The following is a 25,979-nucleotide window of genomic DNA, read 5'->3' on the forward strand; positions in this document are numbered from 1 at the left end:
CTACAGACACACAGCGCTCCACAAACAACGCAACACACATACAACACCGCTCTCACCCCCCGCGACACTCAGAACATGTACAGCGCCCTACACAAACACTTGGTAACTACACACAACAACATCTATATATATATATATATAACAAAAATCATACATGAACTACACAATACGTAAATTCTAGAATACCCGATGCGTAGAATCGGGCCACCTTCTAGTATATATATATGTGTGTATGCGTATTCATAATTATATACAGATTCTGCGTGTGTGTAATATATATTATGCACGCACTGTGTCTGAACATCCCTATGTATATACTTGTGTGTTTTTATATACCCACATGTGCATAATGTATTTATATTGCTCATGGTGTGTGTGATATGTAGTGTATACATATTGATACGTATATGCAGATAGTGTGTGTGTGTGTGTATTCATATGTACATATACAGATAGTGTGTATAGATGCCTCTTTTACCTTCTTCAGATGAATGATGCCCCATGAATATGTGTAATGTAAAGGTGCAGACCTATTCCCAGCGTATGTGCTAATGGTAGAGGTAAACGTGGTGTGAATAGGGCCTAACCTTACCAATTGGCACTGTATTTGTTTGCGTTCAGTTTAGGAACAAACAAGCAGAATCAAGAAAGCTGTTCTGCAGATGGAAGCAGAGGCCTCATTTATTACTATGGGCCTTTTTTAATTATTTTTATTTCTTTTAGACTATCTTCAAACGTCCTCCATAATAGTGAGCAGACTACCGGAGAGCCTGACTGTGTGCGCCTCGCCTGTAGTCACCTCTCCGTCTTCCACCCTGAAAGTCGCCCTCTTAGATACAACTTATGCACTTTATCATGACTTGTCACACTGTTTTCATTTCTCTATATTTCGGGATAACATCGCTTTACCTCTGGGCTTTTAGTTGCAGTGGGGTGCGGCAGCACGGACACTAGGATAATGCCTATTTTTACCCTCTTTGTGTTTGATGTTTTTGCTTTGTAAGTTTCCCGGTGACTCATACGAGGGGTCCGCGCTGCAGCTGGACTCTGGCTTTGCCCACACAATAGAGCCATTATACTGGGCATCATAAAGGGAGTATTAAGGGTGATAAAGCGTATCGCCGTGGTGTGGAGGGCGGCCGGCAGTCTGATTTTAACCATGGGATTCCCCTTAGGGATGTTTCGCTGAGTGGTCACAACTCCTCCGATTAATAGAGACATTGTCCTTAGTGTGAATAGTCTCCTTTAAGGTTTTTTTCTGCAGGAAGCTGTAACCAGGGGGCTGCCAGTGGGGACCCCGAGCGTGTGCTCATTCATGTCATATCTCAATTAACCTCATTTGTAGAAGTGACCTGTAAGTACAATCAGATTGTATTCTGGAGAAATGACTGGCCTGCAGTTCCTACATTTGAACAGCAGGGGTGTGCACTTGAGCTGTGCTGCGGAGATTTTGGCTATTTTATGTACCAGGCCATTTTAAGTGTACGCTCCATTTTGTGTGAATGACGCAGACAGTAAAACGGATTTCACAATGATGCTGTGAAATGTGTCAGCATGTCCTGTAATCTGTGCAGAGGGCAGGCCACAAGTAATCCACAGCCTCATGGTGCAGCAGTCCCCTGCCCGCCCTGCTGAACATTCTCTATTCTGCGTGCAGGCTATTGATGGCTACAAGCCATGGAATATTCATCAGCCGGTCTTTGGCTTTCGCTGACCCTTGCTCTGATGTGATCACTGGCCATCCGTGCGGAGGGTCCGAGCGCTCTGCCCCCCCCCCCTGATCCATTGCAGATGTTGCTGAGATGGCAGCTGTCTGCAGAGTGCCAGCCACTTGTGTGAGCAGGATGGCAGCCAGCTGTTCCTTCACTTCACAAGTGATTATTCTCTCTAGCATCTGCCTTTTAATGTGGGTTACAAAACCTGCTCCTAATATTTTCTTATAAAACACGTTTAAAAAAAGCTCTTTATATTTTATCCAGGAGTCCCAGCTGCCGCAGCTCTAACACTGGGCAATTGTCGGGTTTGTTGCTGCAGGATGCCAAGTCTCTGAGCTTCGAAGGAGCGTTTATTTCCTCAATCCGACCATCCTCCCTCCTGTTTTTCTGCATCTAGAGGGGGCACTCAAGATATAGAATCATAGAATAGTAGAGGTAGAGGGACCTCAAGGTCCATCGGGTCCAAGACCCTGTGAGTGCAGGCTTTCCTAAATCATCCCAGCTATATGTTCATCCAGCCTCAGCTTAAAGATTTCCATTGATGGAGAGCTCACTACCTCCCGTGGTAGCCTGTACCATTCTCTGACTGTCCTCACTTCCTCCCTTGGTCTCCTGTTGCACTCTGTCCTCACGACCTCCCATGGTCACCTATTCCACTTTGTCCTCACTACCTCCCTTGGTCTCCTGTTCCACTCTCTGTCCTCACTACCTCCCATGGTCGCCTGTTCCACTCTCTGTCCTCACTACCTCCCATCAGGGCATGTAGTGGGCAGCGACTGTGGAGAGCCTAGTAGCCAGAGAAAAGGATTGGGCATACACAATTTCCGAGCCCAGGGCTTTTTGTTTCCAGCTGTTTTGTAGGAGTTTGCTCGTCTCTTCCGATTTGAAAAATGAAGGAAAAATGGACTTCAGTTATCTTGTCTATAATCACCGTAACAGTACAAAGTACCGTAACTGTAGAGATTAGGAACTCTATAGAACATAATCCAGCAACAGATTATTCTAGTGTAAAATACTGCCTAAAGCCTGTGAGGTGACACCAGTCTATAGGTCTCTGCTCAGGGTGAGATGACACCAGTCCATAGGTCTCCGCTCAGGGTGAGATGACACCAGTCCATAGGTCTTCGCTCAGGGTGAGATGACACCAGTCCATAGGTCTCCGCTCAGGGTGAGATGACGCCAGTCCATAGGTCTCCGCTCAGGGTGAGATGACGCCAGTCCATAGGTCTCCGCTCAGGGTGAGATGACACCAGTCCATAGGTCTCCGCTCAGGGTGAGATGACACCAGTCCATAGGTCTTCGCTCAGGGTGAGATGACACCAGTCCATAGGTCTCTGCTCAGGGTGAGATGACACCAGTCCATAGGTCTCCGCTCACGGTGAGGTGACGCAAGTCCATAGGTCTCCGCTTAGGGTGACATGACACCAGTCCATAGGTCTTAGCTCAGGGTGAGATGATGCCAGTCCATAGGTCTCCGCTCAGGGTGAGATGACACCAGTCCATAGGTCTCCGCTGAGGATGAGATGATGCCAGTCCATAGGTCTCCGCTCAGGGTCACCTTTACGGGACACAATATGTAATATATTGCTGAATGTAATTTTGGGCATTTGGGAGTTGCAGCAATCGGAGAATCTCCAGGATAAATATCTGGGAGATTGTAGGATTGGGGTATTTAGATCACTATGTATATTCTATATACACCCCGTTATTCATGTCAGATTATCTTTCTGCAGTCAACTGTCAAGGCCCTCAAGGATTTGTGTAAATGATGGATGTATCCTAGGGAGGACAAAGTCTTTCCTGTGCTGTGATCGGGCCTCATGCTGCGAGAAGTCACCTTATTACCCTTCCTTCCTCCATCCTCCACGTAGGGTTTTTCCCTCCTTATGTAATAAATGGAAGTAACCTGTATCCGCACAGTCTGTATATAGTGGTGAATGGCAGCTGTTGAGCATTGTTTCGGCTTTTCCCCGGAGTATAAGCACATGGCTTCCTGGCAGGATGGATATCAGTCTCCAGTGTACATTTCACATCCTACAGAGGCAAAACAACTGCTGCATTCATATAACGTACACAATGTGAGATCCAAAGGGTTAACAAAAAGGCTATATGGAGAAATGGATGTAGCGGCCGAATAAGTGTTACAATGGAGATTGTGGTACTGGTCCGCCCTCATTGCACTCTGTAATCTCTACGTCTGGATCAGCCGGACCCATACAGGGTATATTCCTCTGCTGTACATGCCATTGTCAGAGGGGAATATTCCTGACGGTAATGGGGATGCCAGCGTACATTGCCCATTGCAGTCTTCACCAGTTATACAGGAGTGATCCTTGTATTACACAATATTTTTCCATGTTTTCCATACAATTAATTGCATTTTATTTAAAAGGACTCTGTCTCTAGGTTTTTGCTGCTTATTGAGAGCAGCATAAAGCAGGTGATTCTAGCATTCTGCCCCATTCTGGGCTTCTTGCTGTAGTTTTGATATTTTTTTTTTAGTACCGAGCTCTGTATAACCCTGCTTACACCACTGATTGGCAGCTTTCTATGTATACTGTGCATAGGCAGTAAACGAGCAATCAGATGTGGGGTTCTACAGAGCTAATGAATATGGAGGACTACCTGTCATCAAGTTTACTAGTCCTGTTGAGAAAACAATGATTTTATCAAAATTACTGCAAGTGGCCCAGTAAGTGACACACTGATGGAATCCGGCTTTCGGTCTCTTATTTTGCTCTCCGATTCAGTAGGAAAAGCTTGCAACAGTCTGAGCAAATTGGAGATATCCTCCAATCTTTCCAGGGGCAAAGTAGGTACAATATACAGAGGCCATGTAACAATTACCATATACATGAAAAGTGACTGCAGTTTCTAGAAAACCATAGATTGGTCAGAATATTTGTCATACAGAGCCCCTGTGGCTAAGCGCAATGACTTCTGCTGGATTAGGCTACGTTCCCACCATCAGGATCAGTTGAGTTCTTGAAACTGTCTAGAACACGAGTAAGGGTACAGTTCCACTTGCGCACAGCTTCTGATGTGAGACCATCGGAAGTGATATGTTAATGACCCTCTGCTGCGAGCGTCAACCAAGGGTCGTGTGACTGTGATGTGATCTTGTGATCGCATCACCGGTGCGGAGAAGATGGAGGGAGTACTTTCACCCCATGTCCTCCGCTGTCTGTCTCTGCGTACATCGCACTGCGGTCGGATGACATGCGAGTGCAGTGCGATGTTTCTCACGCTCCCATAGACTTGTATGGGGGTGCGTGAGCCAAGACTCGCTGCCAATCACAGCATGCTACGATTCATTCCGCATGAACATGAAGCGTACCCAAACACAGCGATGCTCACTTGAGTGGTCTGCACACGTAAAGCACCAGAACTCAGAACCTGAACACGGATTATTCTTGTAAAGTCCATTCTCTGTACGAACACCGAACTGTAAGGTCCAGGTCCACTCATCTCTAACCCTAATTAATTTTAAAGGGATGGGTTGTTCTTATCCTATAGCACAATTCTCATGTAGCAGTCAATTTAGCAGCGCCACCATAGGGGAAAAGAAGCATTACACATTGTAATCAATGGGCCCTATGTGTAATGCAGGACAGATTTTCCAAAACCGGACGTAACAATGCATTTCTCTAAACTGGGCAACCTTTATGTACACAGCCAGCCATATACAATACATACAGTACTCGATATTCACTATTTAACTGCCTACTTATACCTTAAAGGCACCCCGGACCCAAAGTCTACCCTTCCTGAGCTGTTGATTGCCTTTTATTGTTGCCACAAGCGGCCATTCTGGTCGTTCAATTGCAAATTTGTGCTCATACATGTCTGCTCTGTACTGTGTTATTAGTATTAGGAAACCATAATAAGACTGGAGTTTATTAGTGAGGATCCGATCAGTCCTCTGACAAGTGCCGGTATTGTTCACCATTATGTAATCCAGACATGTAAGTGCAAGTGATCCCTCTCTCCAGTGTTCTCCGCAGTTCAGTTTGTACAGGTGCGCCTTTATATTGGGTGAGCGGTTAGGGTGTTGGTTTATTGTGGTTTGGACGGTTTCCATAACTGGAGCTGAACTGGAACTCAATAGAAATGTACATCATTTATTTAATCTCCACTTTTATTTGAACTTTTTTTTTCTTTCTTTCATCTGCAGCCAAGAAAGAGCAAGAGGTTGATGATAAGAAAGGGCCACCAAAGAAAAAGGCAAAAGAACTCAAAGTATTGGACCCAAAGACTGCCCAGAATCTGTGTAAGTGTTTATGATATGTGCGGACTAGTCCTGTGCCATGGCAAAAAGTCTGAAGAAATCTATAACATAAAGGACACTTAAGGTACCGTCACACTAAGCCACATCGCTGCTGAGGCACAACTTGCTAGTGATGTCGCTGTGTGTGACATCCAGCAACAACCTGGCCCCTGCTGTGAGGTCGTTGGTTGTTGCTGAATGTCCTGGGCCATTTTTTAGTTGTTGCTGTCCCGCTGTGAAGCACAGATCGCTGTGTGTGACAGCGAGACAGCAACAACTGAATGTGCAGGCAGCAGGAGCCGGCTTCTGCAGACGCTGGTAACCACGGTAAACCTTGGGTAACCAAGAAGCCCTTCCCTTGGTTACCCGATATTTACCTTCGTTACCAGCGTCCGCCGCTCTCATGCTGTCAGTGCCGGCTCCCTGCACACGTAGCCGGACTACACATCGGGTAATTAACCCAATGTGTACTGTGGCTAGGGGAGCAGGAGCCGGCACTGGCAGTGTGAGAGCGGCGGACCCTGGTAACGAAGGTAAATATCGGGTAACCAAGGGAAGGGCTTCTTGGTTACCTGATGTTTACCGTGGTTACCAGCGTCCGCAGAAGCCGGCTCCCTGCTGCCTGCACACGTAGCAGAGTACACATTGGGTAATTAACCCGATGTGTACTGTGGCTAGGTGTGCAGGGAGCCAGCGCTAACCGGTGTGCGCTGGTAACCAAGGTAAATATCGGGTTGGTTACCTGATATTTACCTTAGTTACCAAGCGCAGCATGCTTCCACGTGTAGCGACGCTCCAGCGATCCCTGCCAGGTCAGGTTGCTGGTGGGATCGCTGGAGTGTCGCAGTGTGACATCTCACCAGCGACCTCCTAGCAACTTACCAGCGATCCCTATCAGGTTGTATCGTTGTTGGGATCGCTGGTAAGTTGTTTAGTGTGACTGGGCCTTTACTCCAAAACTTCTGACAATAGTTTCTAAGTAGTGACGCACACTATAGACCTTGAAGGATTCCTTACAGCCGTGACCTAAGCTGGTGCCCTACACAAAAGAGGGCAGACAATGCAGCAGATGGAGGGCTCGGTGCAGGCTCCTGCAGCTGTTTCTCTCCAGCCGCCACAATGAAACTTTAGCCAAGTTTGCTTTAGATTAATGTATACCTGCTGTTCAGTGCCTGATGCGGCATACAACATTGTGTGGAGGATGTAAACTGACCATACTTTTTCATAAATCCATGTAGTCACTGACCCTGTATACCTAGAGAAGCAGTATATAACAATCGTGATGATCTGCCTACTATACATGCTCAGTGTAATCGGGAATACATTTTTTCTTCGATTCACTTCTTATCAGCCCCATAGTCCCAGGGTGTCACATAGGATATGTATAGTATGAAGGGGACCCCTAAATTCCCAGACCACGCCTCCATTCTGTCTGTCATTTTTATTAATTGCATGAGGAGGACCTGTGCCATTATATAAATGTTTTCTCCCAGTGTTTGCCTGTAATGCCGATTAAATTATAATGTGAGGCTCTGTGTACAATCTTTAGCGAGGGGGCATATGTTACCAAAGCGACACTTACAGCTGCTTAGTAAACTTGTTGCTTTTAAAGATATATTCTCATCGCCAAGATCCTATACCAATACGTAGTAGGTCTAATAGTAATAATAATATAATCAAATACCTCCAATTAGAAGTATGTATAGTTCTCCTGATTTAGCCATGTCTTACCTCATGTGCAGGGCATTGCAGCTTAGGAGCCAGAGGAAGGAGGGGGGAGGACCCAGCACCGATTTCAGTAAGATAAAATCCTAAAAACGTTATTAGGTCATATTAAAAGTTATAACGGTACAAACGGTTCCAAGACAACACGAAAGAATGAATACTTGACGCGTTTCAGACTCGAGGAATGAAAAAACACAGTCCTTAATCATTGCAGCTTAGGGTATCTATGGTTACAACTATCAGCAACGAACAGTCACTATATGAGTGGCCGTACCCTTGGATACCTAAACGCCAGTGCCCTGCACATGAGGTAAGTAATATTGCTAATCAGAAGAACTATACTGCATTTCTAAATGGAGGTATTTGCTGATATTATTAATAATAATAATAATAATAATAATAATAATAATATTACTACACCTACTACATATTGGGAGAGTATCTTGGCGATGGGAATACCAATTTTGGTCTAAGTTCACGTAAGCGCATTTTCGGACCACGCACAGGCAATGTTAGCCCATGTGTAATAACAAAGGCCATTTTCCATATGGACTTCATGGAAAATAACTGCAATAAGTGCTAGTCTGATCCAAAGTACATAGCTGGCTAGCGCATGTAAATAGTAGGCAGCCCCTTCCCCCGTCTGCTATATGGACCAGCACACAAAGCTGAACACAGGCTGCTTTCACACCTCCGGTTTTAGCAGAGCCGGCCAATCCGGCTCTAAAACCTATGCAAGGGATGCGGTGACAAAACCGCATCCTTTGCATAAGTTTTTGACATGCGGCCCGTCCATTTTTTGCCGCTTGCGGCACGGTTCTGAGCATGCGCAGTGGAAAAAAACGCATGCGGCGGCCGGATGCATTGTTTACCGCAGGACGCCGCATGCGGCGTCCATAGGCATGCATTGCAAATCGTGCCGCATCGTCCGGATGCGGCGCGATGCGTTTTGGTTTTTTTTGCCAGACAAAAAAATGTGCCAGGCAACGTTCCATCCGGCCGCCGCATCAGCTCAATCTGCCGCATGTGGCACAATTCGGCACTAATGAAAGTCTATGCAAAAAAAACGCAACCGACGGCAAAAAAAACCGGTTGCGGTTTTTCTGCAAAGCGCCGTATTGTGCCGCACAGGAAAAACCGGATGTGTGAAAGCAGCCTAAGTCTTATCCACACATTAATGTCACCGGTCCACAATATTCAGCGCTTGTCTGACTTGACCTAAGGAAACCAACCCAAGAAGGGATGGTATTGCCTCCTGCATGGCCACCTTGATAATATCTGCCACCTAGGTACAAAGAGGATTTACCCTCTTTATACTTTATCAAGTTAACCCTTTTTTTTTTGCATAGTTTAAATGGCCAATAATTGGCTATAGACAAGCTGAACAATGGTGGCTTATTTAGGCAGGCCGATGAACATAGAATTATAGGTAATGTAATTATATCAGCTCTTGCTTACACAGAGCGTTGTGCTGCTGAAAGTGATGATTTTTTAAGGGGTTGTCCACTCCTTGGACAACCCCTTCTCATTCCCCTTATTAACCCCCTTAAAATACAGTAAGTCTGAAGCAGTATTCACAGTACCCACGTGACATTAAGACACGAGAGTCCCCCAACCAATCAGTGCCAGCTTCCTTCACCCCACATTCGGCTCTGATTGGTTGCGGGGCTCGCATGTCATACCCATGCCACATTGGTCCTGTAAACATGACTTCAGACATCTATGGAAATGCGGGCGCATCAGAGGTCAGTATAGGCTTATTTTTTTATTTTTTAGCGGGGGCGAATGAGGAATGAGTAGGGGTTGACCAAGTAGTGGACTTCCCCCCTTTTTATGCAAAATTTTTTTTTGTTACAAATCTATAAAATTGTCACACCCAATTAATGAGCGTTTCGCTCTTTCTTTGGGTATTTGCCAGCTTATTTAGAATGGTCAGTGAATGCTCTTTCCCTGACGTATCTTCTTGGTCAATTATCGTGTAGGAAATTTGGGTGTAGGCCTACCCTTCTTCAGGTCCTGCTCAGTGGAGCCACCCTATACTCCACGTCTGCCATCTGAATAGTTAGTGCCCTATTTCCCAGAAATTCTGAAATATAAAATTAACAAAGTGAATAGTGTAATTGGTGTCCTATAAACAAGTGATTGCGATCATAGACAATAGCAGGGAATGCTTTTGATTGTTTGCCTTATTTATTTTTAGCTTTGTGTAGCTGTAATACATATTATTTTGGTACACAGCAATCTACTTAGGATCATATCGTATGCCCTATGAGGAGATTAAAAATGTCATCCTTGAAGTGAATGAAGAAGTGCTGACCGAGTCTATGGTCTCAGTAAGTGTTTTGCTTTATTACTCTTTTTTCTTAGTTTTTCTTAAACCTTGCAATGATAGTTCAGCGGATGCTGGAGAGGGATGTTTTACCGGAATTTGTTGCTTACACCATGCCAAAGGTGCAGGCAGAGTCTCGGGCCCATTCCTCAAGACTAGTTTTTTGCCTGCCGCTCTTGATGTTCAGTGTTCTGCAATAGGTGCTCCAAACTTATTCTGAGGTGCGTGTCTCCTAATGAATTTGGTGCGTCTCTGAGCTGCTGTGCCCTGCCGCATGAGATGTACTCCCATCATGTATCGGCGAGTCTCTGGCGCTTCCGCTCCCAGTCTTCTCCGGCATACAGACACGTTGCACTACACAAGTATCGGCGAGTCTCTGGCGCTTCCGCTCCCAGTCTTCTCCGGCATACAGGCACGTTGCACTACACAAGTATCGGCGAGTCTCTGGCGCTTCCGCTCCCAGTCTTCTCCGGCATACAGACACGTTGCACTACACAAGTACCGGCGAGTCTCTGGCGCTTCCGCTCCCAGTCTTCTCCGGCATACAGACACGTTGCACTACACAAGTACCGGCGAGTCTCTGGCGCTTCCGCTCCCAGTCTTCTCCGGCATACAGAAACGTTGCACTACACAAGTATCGGCGAGTCTCTGGTACTATCGCTCCCAGTCTTCTCCGGCATACAGACACGTTGCACTACACAAGTACCGGCGAGTCTCTGGTGCTTCCACGCCGTCTTTTCCAGCACACAGAAACCTTGCGCTACACAAGTGACTCGCTGGCACCTGCGCAGAAGGAACGCGAAGCCTGTGCCCATAGGAGGGCTTAACATTGAGGAGGAATGGTGGGAAATGGGGTGTAGAGACGCAACACTTCCTCTCACACACCCAGCGTCACAGGGACAGAGCGACGCTGACGGGAGGTGAAACGTGATAATGATATCAGACCATGGCTGCATGATTGAACTGCTGCGGCATCTCAGAAAACAGTTTATTAGCCACTGGGGATTGGGCCGTACATGTGACTAGTCAGACAGGCTGGTCCCTGGCGGCTTCTCCCCACCCGCTCCGCTGAAGTGACAGGTCTCCCCCTATACACACATGCAGTGATACACCGGTCACTCAGCTCAGTCCCAGATGGCTATTAAACTATTTTTTCTTTAATTTACCGAGACATTTCTGGGTTTAACATGTACAGCTGAAATCTTGCAGTCAGTATTTTATAGGAAACCTGTCAGATGCAATATGCACCCAGAACCACGAGCAGTTCAGGCTGTATATTGCTAATCCCTGCCTAATCGTCCCTGTATCTAGCATAGATTGAGATCTTTAGAAAAAGGATTTATGATATGCTAATGAGCGCAGGGACTAGTTGCAAGGGCGTTTCTTCCCCCATCTAGTCTGCCCTCTTAGCATGATAGCACGCCCACAGGGACGTACGAACAGGCTATGCAGTGCCCATTGCCCAGCGTCATCAGCGGTTACGCATGTATCGGTGTCCCTTGTTATCACCTCAGACGCGGGGTTTAGGCTCAGTGCGCTTCCCTCCACGTGCACTACACCTCTGAAGGTGGAAGCGCACTGAGCCTATACCCAGTGTCTGAGGTGGTGACAATGGACACTGGTACATGCATCACCGCTGATGACGCTGGGCAATGGGCATCGAATAGCATGTTAGCAGGCCCCTGTGGGCATGCCAATATGCAAAGCGGGCGGACTAGTCGGGGGAAATGACACCCTTTCAACTAGTCCTTGCGCTCATTAGCATATCCTAAAAGGATATTTAGAACTACTTTTTCTTAAGATCTCTTTATTTCTAAATATCCTTTTATGATATGCTAATGAGCGCAAGGACTAGTTGAAAGGGTGTGTTATGGATGGAATTTAATACATATTGAATATAACAGAAAATCTGGACTAATAAAATGGCGCTTGTTTTTCTTTGCAACACGCCCATGTCTGGCTATATCAGACATTGGGATTTTCCACTCTATCATAAGACATACTTTTATTTTAATACATGCTGAGTTAGCTTAATATAACATTATGAAATGCATACATATATATTACTCGACGTAAGCTCTTTTTGCAACTTAACCAATTGGATTATAGTAGGCACCCCTGGCCCTCAGCCAAGGGGCTTAGATATTATCCCCTGTAACTGCCTAATAAATCAGACTTCTGCATTGATCATGACTAGCTGTCTTTGATTTGTGTAGTGATATACATCGCATGCGATAAAGGTCTTTTACCCCTTCACGACCATGGACGGAAAGATCCGTCATGGTGCCCTGGGCCTTAACGACTAAGGACGGATCTTTCCGTCATGGCGTAATCGCGGCACCGGAGCCTCCGATGACTGCGAAAAGTTAGCATAAACCGCAGATTCGGGGAGGAGGGGACCTGTACCTGACCTCAGGAGGGGTGGTGCCTCCTCCCCGGACCTACGGAGGCTGTGATTGGTTGAGCGGTGTTCGTCAGCCAATCACAGCCACTGTAATGTTCCAGGCATTTAAAATGACTGAAACATTGAAATCCAGCCCTGGCCAGTGCAGCTATAGCACTGGCCATTGGCTGGAGCTGGGTGACCTCACTGGATCACCCTCCCCCAGCTCCAGTAGCTCTGATTGGAGAGATCGGCCTTGTGACCGCTGTCTCCAATCACAGTGGACCTGTTGCCGGTGACCGCCCCATCAGCTTCACTTGTCGGCCCTGCAGCACGCCAGCACAGTGAGTGTACACAGTGCAATGGCAGGGCGACAAGCTCCGGTCCCATGCTGTTATGTGACCGGAGCATGGGACCCGGAAGTTGCCGCGCTGCCATTGCACTGTATGAAACCGGCCTCCCGATCCGACGCTGCCATCTGCCACCCGCACCCCCACCTCTCGTATCTGCTGCCCGCACCCTCACCCCCACACCTCCCGATCCGCCGCTGCCCTCCGCGATCTGCCACCCGATCTGCTGCCCGCACCCCCACACCTCCCGATCCGCCGCTGCCCTCCGCGATCTGCCACCCGATCTGCTGCCCGCACCCCCACCCCTCGTATCTGCTGCTCGCACCCTCACCCCCACACCTCCCAATCCGCCGCACTCCATCTGCCACAGTGCCACCGGTCCCCCCCGATCTGCTGCCCGGCCCCTTTCCCTCGTGATCGGCTGCTCGTCCCCTCACCTCCGTGATGTGCTGCCAGCCCCCTCCACTCGAGATCAGCTGCCCGCTTCCTCCTCCGTTATGTGCTGCCCGGCCACGCCCCCTCTCCTCCGTTATGTGCTGCCCGCTCCCCCCCACCTCTCACCCCCGTGATCGGCTACTCGCCCCCTCCCCTTGTCACCCCCGTGATGTGCGCTCCCTCCCCTGTCACCCCCGTGATGTGCGCTCCCTCCCCTGTCACCCCCGTGATGTGCGCTCCCTCCCCTGTCACCCCCGTGATGTGCGCTCCCTCCCCTGTCACCCCCGTGATGTGCGCTCCCTCCCCTGTCACCGCCGTGATGTGCGCTCCCTCCCCTGTCACCGCCGTGATGTGCGCTCCCTCCCCTGTCACCGCCGTGATGTGCGCTCCCTCCCCTGTCACCGCCGTGATGTGCGCTCCCTCCCCTGTCACCGCCGTGATGTGCGCTCCCTCCCCTGTCACCGCCGTGATGTGCGCTCCCTCCCCTGTCACCGCCGTGATGTGCGCTCCCTCCCCTGTCACCGCCGTGATGTGCGCTCCCTCCCCTGTCACCGCCGTGATGTGCGCTCCCTCCCCTGTCACCGCCGTGATGTGCGCTCCCTCCCCTGTCACCGCCGTGATGTGCGCTCCCTCCCCTGTCACCGCCGTGATGTGCGCTCCCTCCCCTGTCACCGCCGTGATGTGCGCTCCCTCCCCTGTCACCGCCGTGATGTGCGCTCCCTCCCCTGTCACCGCCGTGATGTGCGCTCCCTCCCGTCACCCCCGTGATGTGCGCTCCCTCCCGTCACCCCCGTGATGTGCGCTCCCTCCCCTGTCACCCCCGTGATGTGCGCTCCCTCCCCTGTCACCCCCGTGATGTGCGCTCCCTCCCCTGTCACCCCCGTGATGTGTGCGCTCCCTCCCCTGTCACCCCCGTGATGTGTGCGCTCCTTCCCCTGTCACCCCCGTGATGTGTGCGCTCCCTCCCCTGTCACCCCCGTGATCTGTGCGCTCCCTCCCCTGTCACCCCCGTGATCTGTGCGCTCCCTCCCCTGTCACCCCCGTGATCTGTGCGCTCCCTCCCCTGTCACCCCCGTGATCTGTGCGCTCCCTCCCCTGTCACCCCCGTGATCTGTGCGCTCCCTCCCCTGTCACCCCCGTGATCTGTGCGCTCCCTCCCCTGTCACCCCCGTGATCTGTGCGCTCCCTCCCCTGTCACCCCCGTGATCTGTGCGCTCCCTCCCCTGTCACCCCCGTGATCTGTGCGCTCCCTCCCCTGTCACCCCCGTGATCTGTGCGCTCCCTCCCCTGTCACCCCCGTGATCTGTGCGCTCCCTCCCCTGTCACCCCCGTGATCTGTGCGCTCCCTCCCCTGTCACCCCCGTGATGTGTGCTCCCTCACCTCTCACCCCCGTGATGTGTGCTCCCTCACCTCTCACCCCCGTGATGTGTGCTCCCTCACCTCTCACCCCCGTGATCTGCTGTCCGCTCTCCCTCACCTCTCACCCCCGTGATCTGCTGTCCGCTCTCCCTCACCTCTCACCCCCGTGATCTGCTGTCCGCTCTCCCTCACCTCTCACCCCCGTGATCTGCTGTCCGCTCTCCCTCACCTCTCACCCCCGTGATCTGCTGTCCGCTCTCCCTCACCTCTCACCCCCGTGATCTGCTGTCCGCTCTCCCTCACCTCTCACCCCCGTGATCTGCTGTCCGCTCTCCCTCACCTCTCACCCCCGTGATCTGCTGTCCGCTCTCCCTCACCTCTCACCCCCGTGATCTGCTGTCCGCTCTCCCTCACCTCTCACCCCCGTGATCTGCTGTCCGCTCTCCCTCACCTCTCACCCCCGTGATCTGCTGTCCGCTCTCCCTCACCTCTCACCCCCGTGATCTGCTGTCCGCTCTCCCTCACCTCTCACCCCCGTGATCTGTGCTCTGCTCACCTGTCTCCTCTGTGATCTGCGCTGCGCTCCCTCCCCCACCTCTCACCCTCCCCGATCTGCTGCCTCCTTCATCTCTTGTGATCCAGCTGCCTAGATCCATCCTGTAGGGTAACCATCCCCAATCTCACCTCCCACTCCCCTTCCCACCCATCCCCCCCTCCCCCCATCCTCTGCCGCTCCTGTATCCACTGCGCCCTCTCCCATCCGCTCCCACCCTATCCCAGCCGCCGTCTCACAATCACAGATGCTCCCTTTATATGCCGCTGCCCCCCCATCTGCCGCTGCCCCATCTGCGCCCCCCCCCCTTCATCTGCCACTGTTTTTTTTCCTATGCCATGGGGGTCTAGTTTCCAAAATGGGGTCACATGTGGGGGAGCTCCACTGTTTCGGCACCTCAGGGGGTCTCCAAACGCAACATGGAATACGCTAATTATCCCAGACAATTTTGCGTTTGAAACGTCAAATGACGCTCCTTGCCTTCCGAGCCCTGCTGTGCGCCCAAACATTTTATTTCCACCACATATGAGGTGTCTGTGTACTCAGGAGAAATTGCACAATACATTTTATGGTGCAATTTTTCCTGATACCCTTGTGAAAAAAAAAGCTACCTGGTTGAAGTAACAATTTTGTGGTAAAAAAAATTTTTTTTTGTTTTCACGGCTCAACTCTATTAACTTTTGTGAAGCCCCCAGAGGCTCAAAGTGCTCAATAAACATCTAGATAAATTCCATGAGAGGTCTAGTTTCCAAAATGGGTTCACATGTGGGGGAGCTCCACTGTTTCGGCACCTCAGGGGGTCTCCAAACGCAACATGGTGCGGCTAACGATTCCAGCTAATTTTCTGTTCAAAAAAAGTCAAATGGCGCTCCTTCCCTTCCGAGTCCTGCCGTGCGCCCAAACAGTGGTTTTTCGCCACATAAGAGGTGTCTGCGTGCTCAGTAGAAATTGCCCAACAAATTTTGGGGGTTCATTTAATCCTGCTACCCTTGTGAATATGCAATATTTGAGGCTAAATTAACATTTTTGTTGCAAAAAGTAAAATGTTCATTTTTTCCTTCCACATTGCTTTAGTTACTGTGAAGCACTTGAAGGGTTAATAACCTTCTTGAATGTGGTTTTGAGTAGCCTGAGGGTTGCCGTTTTTGGAATGGTGTCACTTTTGGGTGTTTTGTGTCATGTAGACCTTTCAAAATCGCTTCAAATGTGATGTGGTCCCTAAAAAAAGTGGCTTTGTAAATTTTGTTGTAAAAATGAGAGATTGCTCATAAACTTTGAGCCCCTATAACTTCCTTAAATTTTTTTTTTTTCCCCAAAATTGTTCTGATGTAAAGTAGACATGTGGGAAATGTTATTTATTAATTATTTTGTGTCATATGTCTCGTTGGTTTTAGAGCATAAAAATTAAAAGTTTGAAAATTACATAATTTTCACGAAATTTCCGTTTTTTTCACAAAGAAACGCAAAAAATATCGGCCTAAATTTACCACTAACATGAAGCCCAATATGACACGAGAAAACAATCTCAGAATCACCGGGATCCGCTGAAGCGTTCCAGAGTTATAACCTCATAAAGTGACACTGGTCAGAATTGCAAAAAATGGCCTGGTCTTTAGGGTCAAAATAGGCTTGGGGTTGAAGGGGTTAATTACTAATTTGGAGTACAGATGTCAAAGGGATAGATGTGTGCCTAAATTAAGGCTATAACAGGTGTCATTTCCCCCGACCAGTCCGCCCGCTTAGCATATTAGCACGCCCACAGGGGCCTGCTAACATGCTATTCGATGCCCATTGCCCAGTGTCATCAGCGGTGATGCATGTACCAGTGTCCATTGTCACCACCTCAGATGCTGGGTATAGGCTCAGTGCGCTTCCACCTTCAGAGGTGTAGTGCACGTGGAGGGAAGCGCACTGAGCCTAAACTCGGCGTCTGAGGTGATAACAAGGGACACCGGTACGTGCGTCACCGCTGGTGAAGCTGGGCAATGGGCACTGCATAGCCTGTTAGTATGTCCCTGTGGGCGTGCTATCATGCTAAGAGGGTGGACTAGTTGGGGGAAGTAACGCCCATGCAACTAGTCCCTGTGCACATTAGCATATCATAAAGGATCTTTATAAATCCTTTTTCTATAGATCTCTTTATGTATGCTAGTGTATACAGGGACAGTTAGGCAGAGATTAGCAATATGCACCCAGAACTGCTTGTGGTCCTGGGTGCATATTGCACCTGACAGGTTCCCTTTAATACATGCTGCCCATGGATCAGGAAGCATGTATTACCTGTCATGTTCCCTTTTTAGTTTTGTTTTTTTGTGTTAATTTTGCATGCACGTTTTAGTTTTTTGCAATTCCGTATCTTGGCAGTTTGAGTTGAAGCCACATTGCTGTGCAGAAGTACATGGAGAGGGCAGAGTGTGATGACTCCAGCATTGCTTATAGCGCCAGGTTCATGTGTCCGAGAGGCAACATTTTTGTAATTTCCCCTGGGTGCTATATTATAGTGTTTGTATGTGTGGGATAATGTAGCTATAATGATGAACCTCCCTAGAATTTCTTATTTTCAATATTCCGATATGTCAGCTCCACAGTATGTTGTGTGTAATCCTGGTCATTCCCCATTATTACCAATAGAGTCTACATAGAGCTTATGGTGCCCAGAAACGCCTGACTCCATTTAATATTTTGACGCTGAATTCTGATGGATTGTTCAGGGAAACGTCCGATCTGGTACAAGTCGGATATTTTACTTGATTTATTTTTATATACATTTTTTTGCAGAACCTGATTAAGCAATTGCCTGAAGCTGAGCAACTTCAGAGCTTGGCACAGTACAAGGACGAGTACAACGACTTGGCAGAGCCGGAGCAGTTTGGAGTTGTGGTAAGCACCTGGCGTCCCCAGATCTTATTTGTCCGTGAATCTTATTTCCTGCATCAGAGTATTGTTAAATATAGTGGTGTGTAATAGCAGAGGAGGCTTCTTCAGGGACATAACGCTAGTAAAATACTAATTCTTAGGCAGTTCAGACACAGGACTGTTTTCGTGCTGTTTGATAAATCTGTCTAGTTTTAAGGCTGTGCAGTCTACGTTTACACCACCGACATAATTCCGACTCGTTTTTAACACATGGTGTCCCATGTTAGACCTTGGCCCTTTTCCTATAAACCACTCCACTTTTTAGCGAAGTCCCACCTCGTTATCAGGCAAAAGGTATAAAGGGTTTCAAATAATAAAGCGCAGGTTGTAAAAGACCATTCTTAACAAAAATCAGGTCAAAATTTTGGTGCCTTAAGTCAATAAATCTCCCCTTCTCGATCTGGTAAGAATATTCTTCTATTTTCTGGTGCACAGTTCCAAACTCTTTAATACAGTTTGGAGGCTAGTATCATAACCAGTGATTGTTGCACCTATGAGAATTTCCCTCTATTACTGGAAGGGAGAGATGCTACAAAAGAAAAAATTGTGCTACTACACACATTGTTGCCATCGTAACATACAAAATGGAAACAGAGACCTTTATTGGGCAGTAAGCATGCCCCTTCATTTGCAAAAGCACCATCAGTTACTTGCAGATATTGAGCATGCGTGCAACAATCCCCCTCTCTGGGCATGCGCAGTGCCCTGATGAAGCAGAGGAGGATACACTTAGGAGCAGAACACTGCACACGTGCACAATTTACAAAGAGCTGATGGTGACGTCGCTCTAGCAAATCGCGTACAAAGGGGAAAGCAACATGGGAGGCGGGGGTAGTCCGGGGCATGACCTTCCCTCTAGACTAATCCTCAGACATTAACATAGCGTGAACACAGAATAAAACTTGATTTTGATAGTATGGAGATCACAAAACCACAAGTAGGGGTTAGCTGGAACGTACAAATAGCCTGGAGAAGAGGCGTAATATTGGTTTAGGGGGATTAGGGCAGCTGATATGTCCCCCTTTTAAGAAAATAATTTCTAGAATTAGAACACAGATATTTCCTAAATATATAAATAAAGGCTATCAGGAGAGGTGCAGGTCCTCCTTGAAGTAGGATTGATGTGCTGAGCAGTCTCAGCAGGTTTTTCCTATTTCTGTAACATACATGTGCTGCCTATTTTCAGATGTGCAGCGTCCCCCGCTTAAGACCTCGCCTCAACGCCATCCAGTTTAAGCTCCTTTTCAACGAGCAAATTGACAACATCAAGCCAGACATTGTGTCGGTGACCGCTGCATGTGAAGAGGTGAAGAAAAGCAAAAGCTTTGCCACCCTGTTAGAAATCACACTGCTTGTGGGCAATTTTATGAACGCCGGATCCCGGAATGCTGGCGCGTTTGGTTTTGACATCAGCTTCCTCTGCAAGGTAAGAAGTGCCATAGTTGTAAAATATAATATATTTAAAATCCTGAAAAAGATTCAGGGGTGTCCTCACATCTACTGTGCACAAGGCCAAGAAATGGCATCTCCAGAATGTCTCTACTGTATCTTCACCCCGGGAAATGATTTCCAGGCTCTGGGTTTCTACTTCTTAGTTCCATTTCTTAAAGGATCGTCCTATAATAACCCCTCCCCCTTATCAGGGCATATGGACATTACAGAAGGGGTATACCTTGAAGACCACCATCTAGTAGCTAAAGTGGATATCTAGTAACTAAACTGCATGGGCGGCCCATTCATATCGTTTGTTGGCTTTGCCGTTGCAGGCAATCTTATGCCTAATTTATCCAAATGCCATGGTGTCTCTTAACCCTTTTAATATGTTAGTTGATTGAGCACTCGGGATAGGCTTCCACTGTGCCTAAACACTGCCCCCACATGCTGCTTTGCATGAGCGTCCACGTTTGCTGGTTGAAGGCATTGCTAGCAAAGTTGTACACGTGTCTGCCCACCATGGGTCCTTCTATTTTCTGATATTTGACTACCAGTAGTGCAAGCTTGCTAAAGACATTTTTTCCCATTTTGTTCCTCCCCCTTAAAGCTCAAAGACACCAAGTCCGCTGACCAGAAGACCACCTTGTTACATTTTCTTACTGAGATCTGTGAGCAAGAACACCCTGATGCATTAACGTTCCCCGATGAGATGGTCCATGTTGAAAAAGCCAGTAGAGGTAACTAAAGACCTGAAACCTCCAGCTATCAAACCTTTGTGTTCTGTATTGAAGGCAATCACAAAATATTTCATCATGCCCTACAAAAAAATGCAGGAGCGCTCTGTGTACCAAGGTGCAGGCAAATACGGAGTATATGCATCTTGAATTGTATTACGGCAGTATAAAACATGTTTAAAATTGAGGTTCTACGATAATGAATTAAGATTTGCCCACAAAATTCCTAACCTAGAAAATCTCTATGTGGAAATACAGCAAATATTCTATATTACATTATGTCTGTAAGACCATAGCAAGCCGACCCTATGGTGAAAGGGAACCCAGTGTACAATATGCAGTGGGTATAAAAAGTCTACACTCCCCTGAGGAAGTGCCAGGATTTTGGTATGTAAAAAATTCTAGCAAAAAGAATCCTTACAGAACTTTTTCCACCTTTTGTCGCCCATTATATGTACAAATCCATTGAAAAATAAAGTGAAATCTTTTGGAGAGGAAAATAAAATCTGGTTGCAGAAGTGTGAACACCCTCTTATAATTGGCGATGGGGTTGTGTTGAGAATTAGTCACATATAAAGTCATGATAAATATTAGTCAGTACACATCTGCCATAATTTACAGTGATTCTGATTAACATATTGCAAGTTACTCTATTAGTAGGATTTTCTCAATGCATTTTAAGCAAACGTCGTGGTTCGTAGACAGCTGACAACACAGCAAAGGAATCTCATTGCTAAAAGTTATCAGTCAGGAGAAGGGTACAAAAAATATCCAAAGCATTAGATAGACCAGGGAACACTGTGTAGACCGGCATCAAGTTGTTTAAATTTGGCACAACTGTGACATTATCTAGAACTGGACATTCCTCAAAAATTGATAAAAATGACACAAAGAAAATTGGTTTTGGAGGCTGCCAGGAGGGCTACAACAACATTAAAGGACCTGCAAGAATTTCCGGTGAGAACAGATTATGTTCCAGATATGACAACAATAAAGCAAGATATTTCAACGCTGGTAGGACTGGACCAGCTAGACACAGCTCATAAAACTTCACATTTATTTGTTATATTAAAAAAATGGCAAATAGTCAAATAAAACCCAAAATTGAGCAGGTGAGGGTTGGGGAAAGAAATAATAACTGATGCTTTTCAGCCTACGCCATAATCATGGTCATGACCATGATTAAGGCCTAGGCTGAAACGCATCGGTCGTTATTTTTTTCCTCCCCAATTTTTGGTTTTATTTGTCTGACCATTTGGAATTTTTTAATATATCAAATATCAGACACGTTTACCTGGTGCAATCCTCTTAGCGCAGAGCTCTATTGCTTTTAGCACTGCCTAGGCATCTGAGTGGCGGATTTAGGACTGGATTCTTTGCACAGAACGTGAGCGGACAGGAATTTATTTCCCCAAATATAACAGTCTCTTGCATTCTTTATATGTTTGGACTGTGGGCTAGAATGGCAAATCTGAAACCTCCTCTCACAGAAAAATACATCCAAGCCCGGCTAGGTTTGGCCATAACGTACATTGTCTGCCAAAAGCATGTGGGAAAATGTGTTGTGGTCTAATGAGATGAAGGTTGAACATTTTGTCCATAATTCCAAACACTGCACATCACTAATTGTACACCATACCTACAGTGAGGCATGGTGGATGTAGCATTATTCTTTATGGCTGTTTTTAATCAGCTGGAACCTTGACTTTAGTCAGTATTGAGTCAATAATGTCAGTTCCAAATATCAGTCATAAGCTTTAGTCCTCTGCTAAAAAGATGAAGAGAAATTCGACCTTTCAGCAAGACAGTGATCCTAAGCATACCTCCAAGTCAACAAAAGATTGGCTTTGCAAGAAGAAGATCAAAGTTTTGGAATGACCCACCAGAACCCACACCTGAATCCAACTGAAAATCTTTGCATGATCTCAAGAGGGGGCTGTACCCAGAAGATGACCTCTTGATCTGACAGATTTGGAGCTTACTGCAAGGAAGATTGTCTACTTTAGATGTGCCATGCTGATGGACTCCTACCCAAAATGACTGAATGTTGTCATAACGTCAAATGGTACTTCCACAAACTATGTTTAAGGGTGTGCATATTTCTGCAACCCATTATTCTAGTTCTTTATTTTTCTTCTTTGCTTCCAAAAGATTTCATTTTATTTTTTCAATAGAATTGTACAGCTTATGGGTGATATTAAAGGTGGGAAATGTTCTGAAATGATTCTTTTGGGTATGATTTGTTTTACATGACAAAAACCTGGCATTTCAACAGAGGTGTGTAGACGTTTTCTATCCGCTGTTCATGTCAGTGGTTGGGTTATTCCTTTTTGGCACCATTACGGGTATACTGTGGTCTGGGTGTAAGAACTGGCCGGAACTTTCCAAGGTCTCCTGTGATGAATATTTTGAGAATGGATAGATAAGTTAGCCTTGAAAAAATGGAATTCTGTTATAACAAACAAGTTTCTGTATAATCAGCAATTTTGGAAGATTTTGTTCTGTTTCTTAGAATGTCACTAACTGACTCATAACTAGCAAATAATGTGGCATTCGGAATAGGAGAAAAAAAAAAAAAGCAAAAAGTGCTATGCAAACATCTATCTGCTCTGATTAGGGCAAGCCTGTCCTTTTGAGAAGTTTTACTGTATAAGTAATGCTGGGTATAGATGTGTCCTCTACTCTGCCAACCAGGACGATAATACAGAGCAGATGAAAGCAGACCCATTAACGACTGACTAGTATAAAGCTATGTGCCCATGTGGCATTTTTTTTTGCATTTTTTTTCTTGCTTTATTCCTTGCTTATTTTAATCAAAAGCAAGGAAAAAGAATCCCAGCAAAGTCTATGAGAATCTTGACTTGCTGTGCACACGCTGCTTCTTTTATCCTTGCAGATTTTGTTGCTGGAAAAAGAAGCAGCGTGTTAATTGTTTCTGCGTGTTTTTTTTTTTTTACCTGCGTTTCTCTAATCCCCTGCAATGCTTTTTCACTACAGGGGATTATAGCACAGCACTTTGCCTAGCACACTATGTATACAGCATGGTGTGCGAGGTGATCCATAGCTCAGTAACCCGGGGTCATCATGATGATGACCCAGGGTTATCATGGCAGCAATCTGGTCACTGTCATTGCATTACAGGGACCAGATTGCCCGGGAGAGGTAAGCAATTCCTCTCCCTGCCTTCTGAGTGCTGTGATAGCACTGATCGCAGCATTCAGGGGGTTTAAACTTCTGGGAGTGGCGTGGGCATCGTTTCGAGCAGAGAGATTCTGTGTCCCAGCTCTGTAACATCATCCGGAGACCCGGCAGCAATTGAGGGGGGGGGGGTACAGCGCCTGAACCCCTGCGATGACCATGACTACAAATAAAAAAACACCAAAATAGGCAATTGGAAAAAAAACACGCAATGAAAAATGCGCTTTTTTCAGCCAAAACATGCCTTTTGTGTGCAGAAAAGAACCACACAAAAAAGCAATGTGTGCACATAGCCTAAAGGCCCCGTCGCACACAATGACTTACCAGCGATCCCGACAATGATACGACCTGTTAAGGATCGCTGGTAAAGGCCCAGTCACACTAAACAACTTACCAGCGATCCCAACAACGATACAACCTGATAGGGATCGCTGGTAAGTTGCTAGGAGGTCGCTGGTGAGATGTCACACTAAGCGACGCCGCAGCGATCCCACCAGCAACCTGACCTGGCAGGGATCGCTGGAGCGTCACTACAGGTGGAAGCATGCTGCGCTTGGTAACTAAGGTAAATATCGGGTAACCAACCCGATATTTACCTTGGTTACCAGTGCACACCGCTTAGCGCTGGCTCCCTGTACACCTAGCCACAGTACACATCAGGTTAATTACCCGATGTGTACTCTGCTACGTGTGCAGGCAGCAGGGAGCCGGCTTCTGCGGACGCTGGTAACCACGGTAAACATCGGGTAACCAAGAAGCCCTTCCCTTGGTTACCTGATATTTACCTTTGTTACCAGCGTCCGCCGCTCTCACACTGCCAGTGCCGGCTCCCTGTTCCCTGCACTCCTAGCCACAGTACACATCTGGTTAATTACCCGATGTGTACTCCAGCTACGTGTGCAGGGAACAGGGAGCCGGCACTGACAGCTGAGAGCGGCGGACGCTGGTAACGAAGGTAAATATCGGGTAACCAAGGACAGGGCTTCTTGGTTACCCGATGTTTACCGTGGTTACCAGCGTCCGCAGAAGCCGTATCCTTGCTGCCTGCACATTCAGTTGTTGCTCTGTCGCTGTCACACACAGCGATCTGTGCTTCACAGCGGGAGAGCAACAACTAAAAAATGGTCCAGGACATTCAGCAACAACCAACGACCTCACACCAGGGGCCAGGTTGTTGCTGGATGTCACACACAGCAACATCGCTAGCAAGTTGTGCCTCAGCAGCGATGTTGCTAGCGATGTTGCTTTGTGACGGTACCTTAAGTCGCTGGTGAGATGTCACACACGAGACCTCACCAACGACGCAGTAACGATCAGCGACCTGTATAATGATCTCGGAGGGGGCGTTGGGACCGTGTTAGGAGGTCGTTGGTAGGCGTCAAACACAGCAGGACATCGCCTTTGAAGAAAATGGTCCAGACCATTCGTCAACGACTAGCGATCTCACAGCAGGGGCCTGATCGCTGGTAGGTGTCACACATAACAAGATCGCTGGCGAGATCGTTGCTACATCACAGAAACTGTGACTCAGCAACGATCTCGTTAGCGATCTCGTTGTGTGTGACGGGGCCTTAAGAATGACCGCCATCCATCCTCTGCGGCGGGCTTTGTCATAGTTTTAATTACGTGGCCAACGTGCAGATTAGTGTCCCATAGGCATCCAACATCTAACCGTACAGACATTATAACCATCATGTCACACATGCATTACAGTCATCTTTTCTTTTACCACTTCAGTGTCTGCCGAAACTCTGCAGAAGAATCTGGATCAAATGAAAAAACAAATTGCCGACCTCCAGCGAGACATTGAAAGCTTCCCCCCCTCCAACAATGAGAAGGACAAGTTTGTGGAGAAAATGACTATATCCTTTTCACACCTTTAACCACAAATGAGTCCATGTTAGGAACAATGGGCTATTCTCTATTAGAAACCAGAAACAAAGTGTACACAACTAGTCATCCCATCAGGAATTAAAGGGATTGTTCAGGATTAGCTGTGTCTCACGAACACACATTAATTTTCAATATTGCAGCTCAATCTTTTGTATTTTAGTGGTGATATGCTACTATACCATAAACAACCGATGGATATTTTCTCGTGAAAAAAAAATCTTTTGTGTTTTTTACCCAAAAAACTTAAACCCTGAATGATCATGTTTTTTTGGGTTCCCCCCCCCCACCTTACAGTAGCCCGATCATGTTTTTTGGGGGTTTTTCCCCCCCACCTTACAGTAGCCCTAAGTTTATTTTACTGATGTGGCTGGATGAGGCTTTATGTCCAGTTAATTGTATTACTTTTAGCACTGCTTTGAGCTACATAAGTTACTGTATATATATTATTTGGAGCGACATTAATATTGAGGGGAAAGAATATACTTTGGTTGTGTTTTTTGGATATTTTTTTTTGTACTGTTCATATTTCACACCAAACCACTTTGAATGAATTGTCCAGGTTATTGCCGTGTTGTAGATGACAAAAATCTGGAGGTAGAGTTGGTGCAAATTGATTCTCAGGACCTGGTCCAGATGCCAGGTCAGTAATCTGTGACCGCGGAAGGTAGTCCTGAGAATTCCCCCCCT

The 25,979-nt window shown here is 47.1% G+C and overlaps 1 protein-coding gene across 1 annotated transcript in view; it reads left to right on the plus strand.

The window, feature by feature from the left end:
- The window catches only part of DIAPH1 (diaphanous related formin 1), a 370,807-nt gene that overhangs the window by 322,043 nt on the left and 22,785 nt on the right, over positions 1-25,979 (plus strand). Inside the window, exons 19-24 of the mRNA XM_075344403.1 lie at positions 5,890-5,985; positions 9,946-10,040; positions 17,896-17,997; positions 19,220-19,459; positions 20,075-20,204; positions 25,137-25,261. Coding sequence (XP_075200518.1) covers positions 5,890-5,985; positions 9,946-10,040; positions 17,896-17,997; positions 19,220-19,459; positions 20,075-20,204; positions 25,137-25,261 — 788 coding nt within the window. The remainder of the gene's footprint in view (positions 1-5,889; positions 5,986-9,945; positions 10,041-17,895; positions 17,998-19,219; positions 19,460-20,074; positions 20,205-25,136; positions 25,262-25,979) is intronic.

This window comes from Anomaloglossus baeobatrachus, chromosome 4, assembly GCF_048569485.1.
Source record: "Anomaloglossus baeobatrachus isolate aAnoBae1 chromosome 4, aAnoBae1.hap1, whole genome shotgun sequence".
In the NCBI taxonomy this organism is placed as follows: Eukaryota; Metazoa; Chordata; class Amphibia; order Anura; family Aromobatidae; genus Anomaloglossus; species Anomaloglossus baeobatrachus.